Source organism: Gossypium hirsutum, chromosome A13 (assembly GCF_007990345.1).
Source record: "Gossypium hirsutum isolate 1008001.06 chromosome A13, Gossypium_hirsutum_v2.1, whole genome shotgun sequence".
In the NCBI taxonomy this organism is placed as follows: domain Eukaryota; kingdom Viridiplantae; phylum Streptophyta; class Magnoliopsida; order Malvales; family Malvaceae; genus Gossypium; species Gossypium hirsutum.
Genome location: NC_053436.1, coordinates 94,767,404 through 94,784,906, shown reverse-complemented (window position 1 = coordinate 94,784,906; position 17,503 = coordinate 94,767,404). Strand labels below are relative to the sequence as shown.

General features: G+C 32.1%; 2 protein-coding genes across 11 annotated transcripts; one reads left to right on the top strand and one right to left on the bottom strand.

The window, feature by feature from the left end:
• Positions 1-6,631: 6,631 nt before the first annotated feature.
• On the top strand, positions 6,632-11,202 carry LOC107893531 (FHA domain-containing protein DDL). 10 transcript variants are annotated; one of them, XM_016818565.2, is made up of 10 exons: positions 6,632-6,831; positions 7,535-8,121; positions 8,357-8,385; positions 8,948-9,014; positions 9,238-9,388; positions 9,840-9,954; positions 10,031-10,078; positions 10,171-10,216; positions 10,307-10,377; positions 10,859-11,202. In XM_016818565.2, exons 2-10 carry the CDS (start codon positions 7,570-7,572, stop codon positions 10,896-10,898), a joined length of 1,119 nt encoding a protein of 372 aa, XP_016674054.1. In that variant the 5' UTR covers positions 6,632-6,831; positions 7,535-7,569; the 3' UTR covers positions 10,899-11,202. The 10 variants fall into 10 exon arrangements, with proteins under 10 accessions (XP_016674054.1, XP_016674052.1, XP_016674053.1 ...); XM_016818563.2 differs by having other exon boundaries at positions 6,635-6,831; positions 9,235-9,388; XM_016818564.2 differs by having other exon boundaries at positions 6,671-6,831; positions 8,945-9,014.
• A 1,145-nt stretch (positions 11,203-12,347) lies between these two features.
• On the bottom strand, positions 12,348-15,265 carry LOC107893530 (septum-promoting GTP-binding protein 1). Its single transcript, XM_016818561.2, has 6 exons — positions 14,814-15,265; positions 14,598-14,715; positions 14,417-14,513; positions 14,281-14,320; positions 13,440-13,523; positions 12,348-12,882 (listed from the first exon to the last, which is right to left on the bottom strand). The coding sequence occupies exons 1-6, from the start codon at positions 15,141-15,143 to the stop codon at positions 12,718-12,720; spliced, it is 834 nt and encodes a 277-aa protein (XP_016674050.1). The 5' UTR covers positions 15,144-15,265; the 3' UTR covers positions 12,348-12,717.
• Positions 15,266-17,503: the final 2,238 nt, after the last annotated feature.

The window sequence follows — 17,503 nt, the reverse complement described above, 5'->3', positions numbered from 1 at the left end:
TTCATATATTACTTTTATATTTTTTGTGATTTAGTCATCAGCACAATATTTCTTGTAGCCGTATAATTTACTTTTAGTAGTACATATAGCATAATATTCATAATCAACGTGTATTATAAAACATTTATTCATACCTTTATGAATTTCGATTCATCATAATCAATTTTTTTACTTTTAGCTCGATTGAAAAACATGTCATTTTATAAGTAAAACAAATCTCATCAGAGTCGAGAGATATCATACTATCACAAGTTATATAATGACATGTATTTCTAGACTTCATATATACTACGTTCGGTCCGAGAACCGACTAAACCTGGCTCTGATACTAATAAATGTAACCCTCCATACTCGTACTCGAAACCGGTATAGGATATGAGGCATTATCGAAAATTTTAAAATAATTTCAATTAATTTATATCGTTTAGCATTCATTTTCATGTTTCAAGTAACATCCTTTTTATATTATAATTCTCGTATCATATCAAATATTCTATCTGTTGAATCATTGGAGTTCTGATGGATTTTTCAACAGTACACTCAAAGCATACATTTCCATAGTCCATCAATTCATATTCAGAAATAACCCTTCGGACGTTTAATCATCAAGCACTCTCTCGAGTCACATCTCATGTAACTGTAGTGAATCAGGATTACCTTTTCAGGTCAAATCCTATCCACCTTAGGTTACCATAATGAATCATATATCATGTAACTATAGCGAATCAGGATTACCTTTTCAGGTCAAATCTTATCTGCCTTAAGTTACCATAGTGAATCAGGAATAAATCCCATTCACTTTAAATTACCATAGTGAATCAGGAACAAATCCTATCCACTTTGAGGTATTATAGTGAATCCGGAACAAATCCTATCCACTTTATATTCTCGAGAAGGCTTTTTTCATATTAACCATCCGAGCTATCTATTTCTGCAACACATGCAGAAACTTTTTCATTTGGGAAATCACCTATATCCATCTGGAACCCAATATTCAAATAGATTTTATCCCTTTCAAGTAGTTTCAGAACATGTATTATTTCTTTCATTTCAACATCCATACATTTCATATATTCAATTCAAACATCATATAAAATACAATATAATATTTAAATTGACATATTTATATGCTCATTCAAGTTATACGAACCTACCTGACTAAGGGTAAGTTTGGATGGGTGGTGCGTTTAGCTGCGGTTAGTGTAAAAATAGCGGTGGCGGTGAGATTAGATACTGTAGCAATACTGTAACGTGAGACAAAAAGTAAGCTAAACGCACCGTACCACACCCAATCGCCCATCCAAACTAAGCCTAAATTGCAGAAATACTAAGATTTAGGGGCATTTTGGTAATTTATCATTTTCCCAATTTTCACCCGATCTTAAATTAATAATTTCATTCAATTTATTAATTTAGATAATAAAACAATTCATTCCCTTCAATTTGGTCATTTTGACATTTTTACAAAATTTCCCCCTAAACTTTTACTTTTATTCAATTTAGTCCTTGAGCCTAAAACATGCAAATTAACCATACTAGCTGAATATTCATGTATATTTTCCTCCCCCTCCTCTCCATTTCACATTCTTAATGTATATAACACACTTGTAAGTAACATTATCTAAAATTTTTATTATTTACTTTTATGAATATTCAAGCTGTCCATCTGTGTCATAGTCACTAAATTATTTATATATGGAGATATAGAACTCCAAATTAAGATCCACTAATTTTCCATAAAAATAGACTCATAAATATTCTTACCATAAAATTTTCAGAATTTTTGGTTTAGCCAATAAGTACAGTTTATTCTTTAAAGTTACCCCTATTATGCTGTCTGAAAGTTCTGACCCTTCTTCACTAAAAATTTATTATCTCCTTGTACAGAATTCGAATGATGTTCCCATTTATTTCTCTTGAAAATAGACTCATTAAATATTATAAAAATATAAATTTAATCCCCTAATTACTTTTCTCAACTTTTTTATGATTTTCCAAAGTCAGAATAGGGGAACTCAAAATCATTCTGACCTTGTCTCACAAAATTTATTATATCTCATGATTTAAAATTCCATTGCTTACATAACTTCTTCTATAAGAAACTAGACTCAATAATATTTAATTTCATATTTTATTCACCCTATAATTCGATTTCTACAATTTTTGGTGATTTTTCAAATTTGATTTCTATAATTTTTGGTGATTTTTCAAAGTTAGACTACTGCTGCTGTCCAAAACTGTTTTAGTGCAAGATATTAATTACCATATTTATAACACCCTTATTTTCTTTTTCTACACTATTTCTCATCACTTTCTCTTATTTTCTCTTCACTAACATATCAAGAACATAGGAAAATATGTAAGGAAACTCTACATTAACATTAATCCCATGCTTTTTCAATAATATCAAACTTAAAAATATATTGAAATCATGATGTTCTTACCTTGTTCTATTGATTTCAATCTTCATCTTAATTTTCTCTCTTCTTCAGCTTTCATTCCTTGAATCCAACTTGATATTCTTCTTCAGCTTGCATTTCTTGAATCCAACTTGATATTCTAACTTCCCATAGTCTCCTTAACATTTTTCTCTCTTGGTAGCTATTGAAATTCTTTTGATTTTTGGGTAAAAATGGTGAATTTTTGATAGAATGCCCAAATTGTAAAGAAAGCAAAACTTTTTTCTCTCTCTTTCTCTCACGTTAGTGTATGGGAAAAATGTCCATCCTCCTCTTTCTTTCCTTACATATATATATTAAATAAAATAATAATAAAAAAATAAAATATCATTTAAAAATTAATTTAAAGTATTAATAAATTAATATTTATTTAATTTATCTAAAATATCTCCAACATCATCATTGTCTCTAGATTTCTCTCTCCTTCTAATTGACCATATTACCCTTGATGATATTTTAAAATTCCATCATTGAGTCATCATTTAATTTGGTAAAATTATAATTTAGTCCCTCATAATTCTTCACTTATTCAATTTGGTTCTAATTCATCCATTTTCCTTAGTTTCTAGATCATTCCACCCTTAAAATATTTGCACTATTGGTCCTTAAACTTTTTCATATTTACACTTTAACCCCTCAAGTTTTGAGTATTTACTCTTGTACAACAAAACTTTTCACACTTTTACAATTTACTCCTTTCCTGAATCAAGATATCATAATTTACTTCCCAATGTTGTCATAACTCAAAACTTCGCTTTTTATCACTTATTTCCTTATTTTTCTATATCAAGGATAATATCTTACTATAGAAATTTTCGGGGTATTACACTCTTTGTTAGGATAACAATCTTTTCAATTTATAAAGAGAGACGTTATTTTCCTACTGAAAGTAATTAAGCTGTTTCTTGTTTTGTGTTTGGTTTGTGTTGTTCGAGCCCACACTTGGTGCAATTTGGGGTATGAGGATAGTGAAAAAGGTCATTTGGTTGAAAGCCAAAAACAATTTAAATTCATCTCACACAAGGTGTAGGTAACTTTCGGAAGAAGTTTATTATAATAAATATCACAAACCGATTGATTTTCAAAAATATTAAACTTTTGTTGTAACTGAAAACCTTTTTCTTAACCGAATTTTTCAATCAATACTAAGTAAAGTGTAATATGATAAACAAGTTAAAAATTTTGTTTGATATATTACTCAAAATTAATTACGAAATATAATCAGGTTGTTTGATAAATATTGATTTCAAATTATAAAATATATATATTCTACAATTTATTCTTAATCTTTAAACATTTAATATTATTCTAAACAAAAGTCAAATTTTAAATGTTAATTTTTTATAGGATAATAATACTAAAATAAATAAAATAAAATAAAATTAATTAAAAATATTTTCCATCTCGGATTGTTTTTATTTTGAAATATCAAATATGTGTAAAAATTAAATCATTGAAAATATTAATTTTCAATGGATTTAATTGTTTGGGATAATGGCAACATTTATCCTTGTATTTTAACAGATTTGACAATATGATACCTTTACTTTCAATTTGTATTTTAACAGATTTGACAATATGATACCTTTACTTTCAATTTGTTTGATTTAGCACCTATATTTTTGTTCCGTCCAACCTTTTGGCACCTAACCCTAACGGCGGAAAAGTTATTTTATGAACACTCCTTACCACATCATCCATGATCACTACCAATTAAAAATAAACACATAATTTGTTTTTTCCACATCATCCATGATCTCTCCTTGTCAACTATATATATGATTTGGAAAAAAGATATGTCAAGTTTTTGATGACATGGTGCATCACCCAATTAAAAAGCTCCACTTACCCTTTTGTTAACTGTTTGACCACCTATATTTGTCTTTACGAGAAATTATACATTTTTGTTTTATTCTTTATTCAATTTTAAAATTAAAGACAATTTAATTTGCTTTTAACTAAAGAAAAAAAAAACAATACACTTGACCAAAACAAATCTCAAGGGTTCATTTTGCATATTTTCTTAAAGTAAAAAATTCATCTTCATCAACCTCCACCCACGGAAGAACTCGAAGAACTCATCGGTGATGCGAAATATTTTATTCTACAAGGAGAAGACATATTTTTGAAGTTTAAGAAGTCAGAAATTCAAAATGCTTGAAACACAAACATCTCTTTTTACTAGGTTCTAACATGTATTTCTTTATAAAAGGTCTTTTGTTCAACCACTATTATCTTCTTTTCTTCATGTTATGAACCCATGATTCCATCTATAATCTATTCCTCCTCTTTCAAAACAAATCATCAAACTCAAACTTGGAAATCTCTTCATTGATACAACTAAAATGATTAAGATGCTTTTTATTATTATTATTATTTCTATATTTGAGTAGTAACATTCCTATCAAACTGTATAGTACATATTTGAATATCAAAATATGCTTTGAGTCTCTATACTCTTTGCATATTTGAAAATCAATCTTAATATATTTATCTTCAGCAATTTAGTTCTTTTATTTTTCAGATTTAAAAATTTTGAACTAGTTTTTTTTTGAAAGGTAGGTCTAGTTGTTAATATTGTTAATTTTTTTTATTAAATTCACTAGTGTGACATAGTAAAATTAAAATGTTAAAGTTGTGTGACCCGAATCCTTGTTAAAAAAAATAAAATACAATGACAAAACAAGGGGGTTTGTGTAGGGCTTAAGGCCGAGGGCCGATTTAAACAATAAACTTTATAATTCATTATTTTATCAATTTAGTCCCTAAACTTAAAACTTAAAACTCCAATTAACGGACCATGCCGCACAAGTAGAATCCGTATAGAACTACACTTTTTCTATTTGACATTGATTAAAATAAAATTTTTCAACCTTTAAATAGATGTAGTCGAAACTCCTCTTGTATCCTTCGTCTTTCAACATTAGTGACTTTCTCTTCCTTTGCTTATGGTTTGTTTCTCCGAAAGGGTTTCCACATAAAATCTGTGTTTTACTTTTCTTCCTTGTTATTTTACGGTCGTTCTATATTGTCATTATCAACGTTTATTGTAACATAAAAAATATTTACTTGGTAGCCATATAATAAAAAATAATGTTGTAATGATTTGAATTTAACAAAGAAATTCAATAGTGTTAGCAATTCCTAAGAATTCATGTCAACATTTTAATCGGAATAAAGTATTTATACTAGCTAATAACATTAAAAAAAGTCGAGGTGCCAAATTATGTAAATAATTATAGATATTAAATTTCAAAATTGAGCAAAGTGTAGGGACCAAAATTGAATTTGACCATTGTCATATAATTTCAAAAAAAAGTAAGACATAATAAATTTAGCTCTTAATGTTTATATTTTTTTTGTTAATTTAACTATTATTTTTACTAAATTCGGCCCTTAACCTTTTAAAAAAAATTAAATTTGGCCATCATCCTTTCACATAGAGTAAAATTGTTATATTTTTTAACTGAAATACTGATTAAAATGTTAATTTTTTTTTAAACATTCTAGCTTGCTTGGCAATCCTCCTATATACTTCATGTTATTTTTTTGAAGTTTTATAAATTTGAATATTTTATAAATTTTAAATTATTTATTAATATGACATAAGACAAATAATATCGTGTCAGTATAAAGTCTATATCATGCAGGTTGTCACACCAATATCGTTAAAAATTTAATGTTTTATCTGACGTTTCCATAAAAGAAAAGTGATTTTGACTCTCTTTGAAAAGTTAATGGCCAAATTTAACTAAAAAAAATAAGATTCAAATTGACAGAAGATATAAATATGAAGGGCTAAATTTATTATTATGTCAAACAGTAAAAAGTTGTGTATTTAGGCACATGCACACCAACATTTTAATCAAAATAAAATATTTAGACTAACTATGACATTATAAAAATTAAGGTACTAAATTATGTCAAAAACTAATATAGATATTAAACTTTAATTTTAAGCATAATATAGAAACTAAAACTAAAATTGGAACATTTTATTATATAATTTAGAACCTCAAAATTTAAGGATAGAGACCAAAATTCATATATAATTAAAAAAAGAAAAGAAAAGTAAGAGGGTTTGTTTGTGTATTTGGACGGGTGTTATGTAGAGAGTATAGATTTGGTTGGTGGGTTAAATTTCAGCTTAGCATTCGGCAGTTAGAAGCCAAATATTGGGCTTCTTCTTCAAAATTGATGAGTACTTTTTGGGTCTTTCACTTCTTAATGGGCTTTCCCTCTCTTTCTTTCTGTATCTCTCTTTTATCGCTCCTAAACCCTTATCAAATCAGAATCTGCAGTTTTCTTCCCTTTGTTCTTCCTTCTTTCTTTCTGAAACTTACTACGATTTAGTTTCGAACATTTTTTTCCGGTAAGTCGGTTCTTTCTTCTTCTTTAAAAATTAAATCTTTGTCCGTTTTCCTTTTACCTTTGTCGAAGCTAAGGGTAGAAGTTTTTTTTTTTTTTGTTTGGGGGGTCTAGAATCAGTTCTCATTGCTATTATTTTCGAATAAATTATTTTTCTCTAAACATTTTTATATATTTCCCTTTCTGTGTATTCTTTATTTTGCCTATTTTAGTCGTTTCATTTATTCCGATTGGTCCTTCTGAGTTCTAACTTAGACAGTTCTGTTTCTTGCTTTGTTTGTTTGAACTTTTATTTATGTTCTATGCCTTTTTCTGATATATTTATGTTGTTATTTTTGTCTTTAGTACCATATTTGTGCCTACCTCAAGGTTAGCTGACACTTAAATTATAATTTGTCTTAGGCTTATGTTGTAATGTTGTTGAAGTTCTTTTAGTATGTTATGTTGTATGCAATGGTTCGAAATTGTGATCAAATTGTGCAACACTTCTTAGGTAATGCTATTCTTTAATCTTAACTCAAAACTAAGCTATGGTTTCTCATGTTCTTTTTCCTTAGGTGCCCCAATGAAAATGATCCAAGTTTTTAAAACTGTTGACTTAGTTAAGGAAAAGGAAATTAGAAGCCGTATAAATATTTTTTTCCTGAATCTTATCAGGAAAAATGGTTATAATTTCTCAGTTGCTGAATCTATGTTACTTATTGCAGCCTAAACGTGTTGACGGACTCTCACCAAAAACAGAATGGGACGCAATTCGTCCAACCATTCTGAGTCTCCAGTTAGGAGGCGAGGGTCTCCTCTAAGGAGGAGTCCGTCTAATAGAGAAAGATCACCTGGAAGGCATAAGAGTTCACATAGAGGAAGCTCCCCTGTAAGAGAAAAGTCTCCTTCTCGGCACAGGAGGTCTCACAGGGACCATTCTTTGGAAAGAGAGAAACGTTCTAGCCATACGAAGTCTCCAAAACATGCTAGTTCACGTTCTCCTTCTCCCAGGACAAAGAGGTTGAGGAGACCAGAGGCTGAAAAGGAAGTTGAGAAAGTGGAGAGGGAGTATGAGAGAAATCATAGCAGGGGTAGTGAGAAGAGTACACATAAGGATAGAGCTTCAGGGAAGGAAAGGATTTCAGAGAGGGAGATGGGGGGTGACAGAAAGGATAGACGGTCGGGACGAGATGATATTGATAGCAAGTCTAGTAGAGGAAGACAGGAGCGGTCTGTTTCTCCATCGGATCGCCACCACAGGAGCAGGCATAGATCTCGCTCACCTGCTTCAAATTCAAGATCTCGGGATGAGGTGTCCATTGATATCCGTTTTATTTCTTGCCTGTTTAGTTTTATTCTGTTCTAATTTCCATTGTCCCTTCAAGTATAAAGAGCTTTTTTTTTCACATTCTCATGGTAACAAGCACATTAAGCTTTACAAGGATATGCAGTTTTCAGTTATAACATTGATGGACTAATATTTTCTGTTTTTCTTCCTCTTGAGTTGATGTGTACATGATTTATTGAAAAAAAGCTTTTCGTTTCAGGTAAATAATTCAAGAGGTGCCGAACATAGGTAAGCTGCTTCTTAAGTTTAAGCCTCTTCATTTAACCTTCAGCCAGGATGTTTCTTAACATATAGAATTTGTGTTATTAATTTTGTTGATGTCAAAGAAACATCGAACCTAAAAGTTTAAGTTATTATATTAGTGCCTTTATTTTGTTGTTTTTGGTTCTAATGTCCACTTTTGCCCTTAGCTGTCTTTATAGTTTTATATCTATTAGTTCCTCTATTTTTTATATGATAAGAGTTGCCACATGATTTGCTATCTTGCTTCTATGGGATTTCAAGAAAAATATGTTGTTGAATGTACTTGCTCTTTTAGGTTCGTACTTTATTATTATGGTTATGCTTTTTATTCCGACTCTTTATGATTTAAGTACCAGTGGCCGGAACCCATGGATGTGGGAAAACTTGGAAAAAAAATTGAACATACTCATCTCAGACATGCCTTCATACCCATATCTGACATGTCTTTATACTGACACCTAACACTCATACCTAAGTCCGAGTAACATGGTTCTTTTCTTTCAAGTTCTAAATTGTTTAACAATAGGTTCTCTGTCTTCTTAAGCAGGGATGATGAAGATGATTCTGTTGCTAAGATGAAGGCAGCTGAGGAAGCCTTGGAAGCAAAACAAAAAGTAACAAATAGCTTGTCTGCTACCTGTTCCTCTTTTTTTTTTTTTTAATCATGTTTTATAATTTTGTGACAAATTGTTCTTGGTACTCTGAAGATATTTATGGAAAATTACCCTGTGGTTCTATTGTATTTATACTGCATGGCTGCACCATGCATTTCTTAACTAGTTTGATAAATTTTATGTGTGGTGTTTAATTTTTCGTTATTGTCTGTGTAACTAGCAGCAAAAACCTACATTTGAGTTATCTGGAAAGCTTGCAGCAGAAACCAACAGAGTTAGAGGTGTGACTCTGCTGTTCAATGAACCCCCTGATGCTCGAAAACCCGATATAAGATGGCGACTCTATGTTTTCAAAGCTGGCGAAGTACTAAATGGTTAGTCCAAGATAGCTTCCTTCCAATTTCTTGTATTCTCTTCCTATGATTCTACAGTTTCCCTTTTTTTTTTAATCGCACTTAATGTTTTTCATGCCTTTACCTTTGACAAATATTCTTGTCTACTAATCTTCAGAGCTATATAGCATGATCCAAACCTAATATGAGTATAATTTGTTTGTTTAACTCCATCTATACAATGGAGGTGAGGTGTACTTGAGAGTTGGACCTTTTGGTTTTAAATTTTGTCCATTCTTGATTACATGTCCCTAGAATAGTAAAACTTCTAAATGTTAAGTGATCTGTGATTTATACTTAACTATTGCATTGGAACCTGAGGATTAGAACTTGTTGTTTTCATTATATTGGTAAGAAGTTAATGACCGTTTTAGAAAGCAAGGAACTTGTCCCCATGGTTCTTGGTTTGTTTTCTAATTCATCTTGTTTGCAGAACCCCTTTATATACATCGCCAGAGCTGTTACCTTTTCGGGAGGGAAAGGCGAGTGGCAGATGTACCGACAGACCATCCATCCTGCAGCAAGCAACATGCTGTCATTCAATTCCGGTATATTTATACTTAGCGGTTATTTTCTCAGCATTTCTTTTGAAAATCATTTAATGAAATGTTTCTTCTTTATCAGGCAAGTAGAAAAAGAGCAACCTGATGGTACATTAACCAAGCAAGTAAGGTATGGCTAGACCGATTTGAAATTTTACTTGTGTTAGCTATGAATAATCATGATGAATTCTCGTCTTAATCTATTTTGCCTTTGCCTCGTAGGCCTTATATAATGGACCTTGGAAGCACTAATAAAACTTTCATTAATGTGAGCAATTCATCTCGAAACCTTTATTAATTGCGTAGAAACTTGATTGGATTCCTATAATTTCATCTAAATTTCCTTTTGCATTTGCAGGACAATCCAGTTGAACCTCAACGTTATTATGAACTTTTTGAGAAAGACACCATTAAATTTGGTAACAGTAGGTAGGGCACTTAACAATATTCCATGTGTTCTTTCTAGTTGCATAATAGGAATGAAGTAATATAGAACAACATGCACGAGAAATTATGCATGCATGCCTACATGCTTTGGAGAGCTATTTGTAGCCATACACCCCAAAGTTACTATGATATTGGTTGATAAAGGCTTCCCTGTTTTGGTCATTCTGCAGTCATCACACTACATTCTGCTGCTGTTATTATTGTTTTCATCTTCCATATGTTGTTGCTTTAGCCACTGCATTGTTCTTTAGTGAAGTCTATGCTGAACAATCACCCCATCGTATCCACAGGAGAAATAAGTTCTTATCTGTTTGTGGTCTAAGATGGAAATAATTTAGTTGTCATCTTGATTTGGTCGCTAGATACTAGCTGAACGCATAATCCCCTGGTCTAGTAGGGAAACATTTTCTTCTTGTGTATTGCTATTGATAGCCTTTTAAATAATTTGTTTTGGTTTTCGCAGCCGAGAGTATGTTCTACTGCACGAGAACTCTTCCCAGTGAGACACGCGCACGCACACAATCAGAAGGCCACCGCTACAATATAAACCAATCTCATCAGCTTGCACTAGAGGCAAGAATATATTTATCAACATCCTTATCACAAAATACAAAGACCGATGTCAATGTGTTCAGTTTTTCCACATTTGAGATTGAAGAGGTTCCTTGTAGAACTAGATGATTGGGTTTAATCTAGTGCGAACTTGTGCATGTCAATGATCTCTTCAAAGTAGTCAGTGTTGTTTGTACTTAAATTTTTTTCTCAAGGGCTTTTATTGAAAATGAAATTAAAGATTATTGGTATCCATACTCCATAGCACAGAGATTATTGAAAGCTTCATAGCATTTGCCATTGCAAAAAGTGTCCAAGAGCTTAGTCTTTGATTGTTCTAATCCAAAAAAAAAAAAAAACCGTTTTAAGTTTAAATCACTGCATGATTTCACTTTTTATGGAAAAAAAACAGTTGTTTTTTGATTTCCAATAAGCAAATAATTCGCCGAATAAACTGTAGATTAATCCGTGGACGGTGACTTTTCCTAACTAATGTTTTGTTTTATAATTACTTGTGCTTTTACTTTTTGCAAAGAGTGGTCATTATTTTTAATAGTAACCTTTCTATGTTTTTTTAAATGGGATGGGTGATGAATTCAACTAGATCAGTCTAATTAAAAATTAAAAAAACAAAAAATAAACTCTCGATTCAACTAATTCGATCGTTGGTTTAATTAATTTTTAGTTGGCTTAATCGATTTTTTAATCAATTCAATTGGTTTGTATTGAATTTTTATCTATGCAATTCAAAAGCACTTTTCAGACTGATATTCCAAAAGATTTCCAGTTTGACTAATCGGTTTGGTTTAAATAACATTGTTTTGAGCCATGCTTGACAAAATATTTCATTACTAACAACAGCTTAATTTTGGGTCACACTTTTAATTTACATTATTTTAATTCGGATGTGTTTAATACGAGTAGATTCAAATTTTAAAAGCTTTCACATGTTTAAAATATGATATGGAATATAAATATTTTATGCAAATCATGCCACTGAGCTAGTGACAAATTTGTATGAATTTTAAGTTAATTAGCATGAGATCTAAAATTCAATTTATATGGTTGTAAACCCATCCCATCCTAATGTAATTAAAAAATATAAATACTTTATAATAAATAAATAAAAATCCAGATAACATTACTTTTAGAAAGCCTGTAATAATAACCCATTTTCATATTCTCTAAGTTGCTTGGAAACCAAGTGAAATCATGCCTACTCTAGTCAGCAACATCATCCCCCCCACCCCAATATTCCCTCTCATTTATCTATCTATATATATGTACGTATATTATTTTTAAAAGCTTTTATATATGTTTAAAACAACCTGTTTTCATATACTTAAATATGCATCTAAAGTAAATATTTAAAAGAAGTAGAGAGCCACAGAGGCAGCATGTTACTTGAATAAGTGTGAGTCTGAAGCATCACATATTACCTAACTTTGGAGTCAGTGTAAACTGTTACAATGAGAAAACTAGGAAAAGTAAAGCATTCAAAAGAAAAAGAATCTAACAATCAATGGCACTGATTGTGGGGCCGATTTACTGCTATGATTGAACAAACTTTTCTTTTTTCCTTGTTCTTATTCTTTCTCTTTCAGCTATATTTACATGAAAAGAATAGCTATTTCGATCAACTTTTCATGTTCCTTCAACTCAAATTCAATTTCTGAATTTAACACATTCTTTGAACATGAGTATTAGTTGCGATATAACCTTGAAAGAAAAATTGAGCATACCCGTATCCACCATAAGCTGATATGGGTTTTAGAAGTCAATAATTGGCTCCCCAATGGTCAAGTTTCTCTCAACTGTCCATGGCAAGTTAAAGAGTTTAGCCATGATGAATTTGAAGATCTTGTTCACATTGATATTATGTGTAGCACTTGAGAAGAAAAGGGTTGCATTCATTGCTCTGGCATATGCTCTTGCCTGTTTCATCAAATATTCACATTCAAGTTTGATTACTGTTAAAACTACAAGATGATACAAACAAACGCTTAGAAACATCAAATAGCTTTTTACTATGTAAAGGAAGTTTCTTTGACCAAAGTAATCAACCTTCCAATTTGGTATAGTTTAATCAACAAGGTGGCCCCTTGTGTTTCAATTTTTAAACATTGATTGTGAATGGAAAAGAAATGATCTTCTGTCACAAATGTCAAATGGCTGAGAATAGACTAAGGAAGACTCCACAGGACATTCCTCTTACACAAATCTGTCGTTTTTCAAGGCAAAATTACATGCATGGTTTTCTTGGATTCAAAAACGAGTGTCCGATAGATATGTGTTTAAGACGGGAATGTTTATTTTCATCCAAAGCTTTTCACATCATCCCGAGACGTGTTTAACACGGATTAGTTGAGAACATGATTGAGTGTTTGGTCAATATTTTTGAGCCTTACGACTGACAGCAATGAAATCAGAAAGTACATTGACAGAAGCAGATCTCAAATAATCATGCAGAATAACAAATTTAAGTTTTCTACCTGAGTCACTATAGTCCATTGCAAATCTGGGGGAAGACCAACAAAATCATCAAATTTGGTCCCTACCAATATTGGAATTGCTGTCTGCAAAATGAAGATAAGGAAACAGTAAGTAAAAACACTTTAAATGCAAATCCAAGATTTAATGTAATTTAGTTCATGTAACCATCCTTATCTGGATTTGGTCATTACTCCCCACATACAGGTTCAAATCAAAGGATATGTGCTTTCAAATGACAATGCCTTAAAAGGGTCGATGGGCGTTTAAAGAGGACAATAACTTAAACGTAAGCGTAGCTGGTGAGACCAAATCCCAGCACGTAGGGCAGCGAAAGAGAGATGCCCTGAAACCCAATCTATAACCCCTTCTCTTACTGCTAGAGGCATCCTTATTGTTTGGGGGGGGGGACCTTAAAAATTTGGAAACTGATATTAAGAACAGAAAAAGCCATCATGAAAGTTAAGGGCTCCACTCCATTATCCATAAAACCCTTTATGGCCCTTATGAGTGAACTTCACATCAATCCTCTTTATTTTTTGCCAGTAAAGCCAGAATTTGACATCAATCTACTGACTTTTCCTTATTAATTGAATTCTGCCAATTTCCCCCACATTCATTTACAAAAGCATAGTTTCTTCCCAAAAGTGTCAATTACTGTATTAACAGTCAATTGTTAGGCTTAAAATTGCAGACTAATTATACATAAGTAATATTTCAATTTCAAGAATCAATACCACTTCCCTCAGGTGTAGGAAAATTTGGCCAAACAACTAATCTTAACTGCTCACTGACAGGGAAGGGAGACATGAAATTTCTATCAGAAAACACTGGCTTTAGTACCTGATTCCACTTTCTTGCTTGACTATACCATCCAACAACACTGAAAAATCCAAGAAAAAGTATTGTAAGCATCATAAAACTATAAATTTCAGTGCCCTTTTTATTATCCAATTAAAAAACTGGTTTTAAAACTAACCCGTTAAGAGTGCATCGGCTAGTTAGATCAAACATAAACAAAATTGCTACGGCATTTTTACAAGCAATTGGAAGAAGATCAAGTGAGTTACTGTCACCTGCAACCAAATAATCAGAACTCAGCCTAACAGCAGAAGAACAAAGCCCACAGTTCAAAAACAAATTTATAAATTAAAGATCACCTCCTACATCCCATATGCTGAAAGCAATCCTGGCACCTTGAACAAATAATGTTTTGTTAACCAAATTTAATCCAGTCATCCGTAAGCTTTTCTCTTGTTCATCCCCGACATATTTGACCTTCAAATGTGAAAAAGAAACCATTCAAAACTAGTTATTCTAAGTGAAATTTCATTCAAGAACTAATGAATAACAGAAAAGAAAAATCATGTGCTTACAAGAAAGCTGGTTTTTCCAATTTGACAGTCACCTAACAAACTAATCTTCAGACTAACCAAATCCGAATCCGCTTCATTCCCATTGCATATCATCGGAGGATGATCCTCCGGCAAGGTCTTATTGTCGTCAACCACCACAACTTCCACCGGAGAAGAAGATGATGATGATGAATCCGGGCGAGTCAATCTTCTGTACTGAATAGGCCTTGCTATAGAACAAACAAGAATTTTATCCCAAAGGAAGCTAAAAAATCTTCGAAAAATCGATACCCTTTCAAGTATACCCCACTTAGTATTAAGATGAACAGTTTTCATTGAAGGAAGTGTCATTTTTCATGAATAATTCCGGACATGGAATTGGAAGGTCGGTCGTGTTTTAACATAATATTTTGTGTTTCTTTTAGCTTAACCAACAGAGAAGGTGTGTATTTGTAACGGTTGACCGGTTTTTCTTTTTGCTTTTTATTTATATTAGAATTTATTGGAGCCTTGGTTGCGTTGGTAATGATGAGAGTCTCAGATCTTGGCCCAATTTCATTGTTTTGCGTGTTATCTTTCTACAATGGTTTTAGTTTTAGTCCGTTTCGTCCTCTTTCAAATTTACTGACATACTTGCGATTTTTAGTTAGTTTAAATAGAATGCCCGTTTTAAAAAATAATTAGCAAATTACAACCCTTTTCTCTCAAATTTAGAGAAATAAGTCAATTTTAGTCAGAGAAACCTACTAAAAGCATTATCTGCTAAGGTGGCAGTTAAGGGGTTGAAAGGTTGTAGAACGCGTTTTCAGCCTCCCTGCTGTTACCTCAGTTAAAAACGCTTCTAGCAGAACATGTTTTTTTCCTTCTAATTTTTTTTTGTGTTAGGTATTGAAAATTTGGATAGAAAATTTTATTTGCGTTTGTGTTTTATGGAAAATTGTGATAGTTTTAAGATATGTTTAAGTTCACGGTGATATGATAGCGCTTGGAGAACAACATATTTCATTTGTCATGTGGGAAATGCACCATCATTTTAAAATGTGTCATATTGCAACTCGGGCTCCCAGTTCACAGTGATTATGCAGTCACAGATTCAAGTATAACTCGAGTCCCCAGTTGATGGTGGTTATGCGGTTACGGGTTCAAGTTTCATGCCGCTAGAAGAGGATGCTTTATAAACTCTATACATAAGTTTTAGATCATAATCACAGAGGAAAAAAAAAAGGCTCACCAATGTTATCAACTTATTTTTCTCTCCATCAAAGCATTATTCTTAACTTCATTGTCCGAAACTTATGACAGAGATAGGGGCAAGATGACTTTCAAGGGAGTGATTGTGACGGTGGAGAAAAAAACTAAAACTCAAGTTTGGGCGACAACAATTGTAGTTATTAATGAGTTCTTTAATCACAACAATCGTTGTTGTCCCGAGTTGTGTTTCAGTTTTTCTCCATTGATAATACTCTAAAATGACTTGTTTTTATATATTAATCATGTGTTTATTTTGAGCTTGAGCCTACTAATTTGAGCTATTTATGTCTTTTTATCTTTTAGTTGGAGGCGAAAAGTAAATTCAAGGGAAAAAGCGTCAATTTGGATATTAAATGGGCCAATATGCAACGTGGGACAAATATGGTGCCAAAAGTGCGAACATGGAAGGCACAAGGACTTAAAAGCAAATAGAAGAGATTTTATTTTGGAAGACTCTATTTTATTTTATTCTATTAGGATAATTAATATTAAGATAATTATTAGGATTATTCAAATTTAGGATTTTATTTTAATTATCTTTGTTTATCTTTAATTAAATGTATTTTATCTTTTTAGAATTTAAGTTCAATTAGACTATCTCCCTAGCACTATAAATAGGGGGTGAAGTGACTCTATTTGGGGGCATCTTTTTTTGTAAACACTCTCCCCCAAAAGTCTTTTGTTCTTTCATATTTCTTTTCAATAAAATTTCTTTTTCCATATTTTTATTTATTTGCTTTCCCTCCATTATCATGAGCCACTAAAAAACCCTTCTAGCCAAAAGTTGTCAATATTTCCCCAAAAAGGATTCTTGAGGCCTAGAATCCGTACTTAGCCTTCTCGCCAAGTATTCATCGTTTCTCCGCACTACGGGCTGACGCTTCCATCCATGGCCCTTAAGAAGTAAGCTTTTCAGCATATGCAAAGGCGGCCGCTTTGTATGTTTTGGAAGGAGTGCATAGTCGGTTCGTTAACTTACTGCGTCAGAGGTTGGCGAGCCAAAGAGACAAAATAGCGTGGGATTCGCCATTGAGAAGCGTTGATCTAGCATAGATTACTGGCTAGAGTCAGGTTCCCTAAAAATCGTAAATCTAATCTTTGGAGCTGGTGGTCGTAGGCGTCCTCTTCCACTATAACTGGCTTACTTGAGTCGAGAAGGATCATCCAAAAGCCAAGGATTGAGCCCAAGGCGGAATGAGACAACCGGAGGCTGGAACTTTCCCATAAGAATTTCTTTTCTCTTAAAACTCTCTTTATCATTTTTATTATTTTCGTAATCATAATTTCAGTAAACTTTAAATTCTATTTTTATTTTATTTTCGCTTCCAAAATCAATTTTTAAATTCTGTTTTTTATTTTTTTTCCAGGAACGCAGGTTTTCTTGGGCATGATTCTGCCAGGATTTCGAGAGACAAGCATTCGTATAATCCGGTCCCTGAGGATTCGACCCTACTTCCCCT

Coding starts and splice junctions, on each gene's coding strand:
- LOC107893531 (XM_016818562.2), top strand. CDS start 7,570: ATGGGACGCAATTCGTCCAACCATTCTGAGTCTCCAGTTAGGAGGCGA. Junction 8,122..8,356: donor ATTCAAGATCTCGGGATGAG/GTGTCCATTGAT, acceptor TTTTCGTTTCAG/GTAAATAATTCAAGAGGTGC. Junction 9,015..9,234: donor CCTTGGAAGCAAAACAAAAA/GTAACAAATAGC, acceptor CTGTGTAACTAG/CAGCAAAAACCTACATTTGA.
- LOC107893530 (XM_016818561.2), bottom strand. CDS start 15,143: ATGACACTTCCTTCAATGAAAACTGTTCATCTTAATACTAAGTGGGGT. Junction 13,524..14,280: donor AAGCAAGAAAGTGGAATCAG/GTACTAAAGCCA, acceptor TTCATTTTGCAG/ACAGCAATTCCAATATTGGT. Junction 12,883..13,439: donor AATGGACTATAGTGACTCAG/GTAGAAAACTTA, acceptor TTGATGAAACAG/GCAAGAGCATATGCCAGAGC.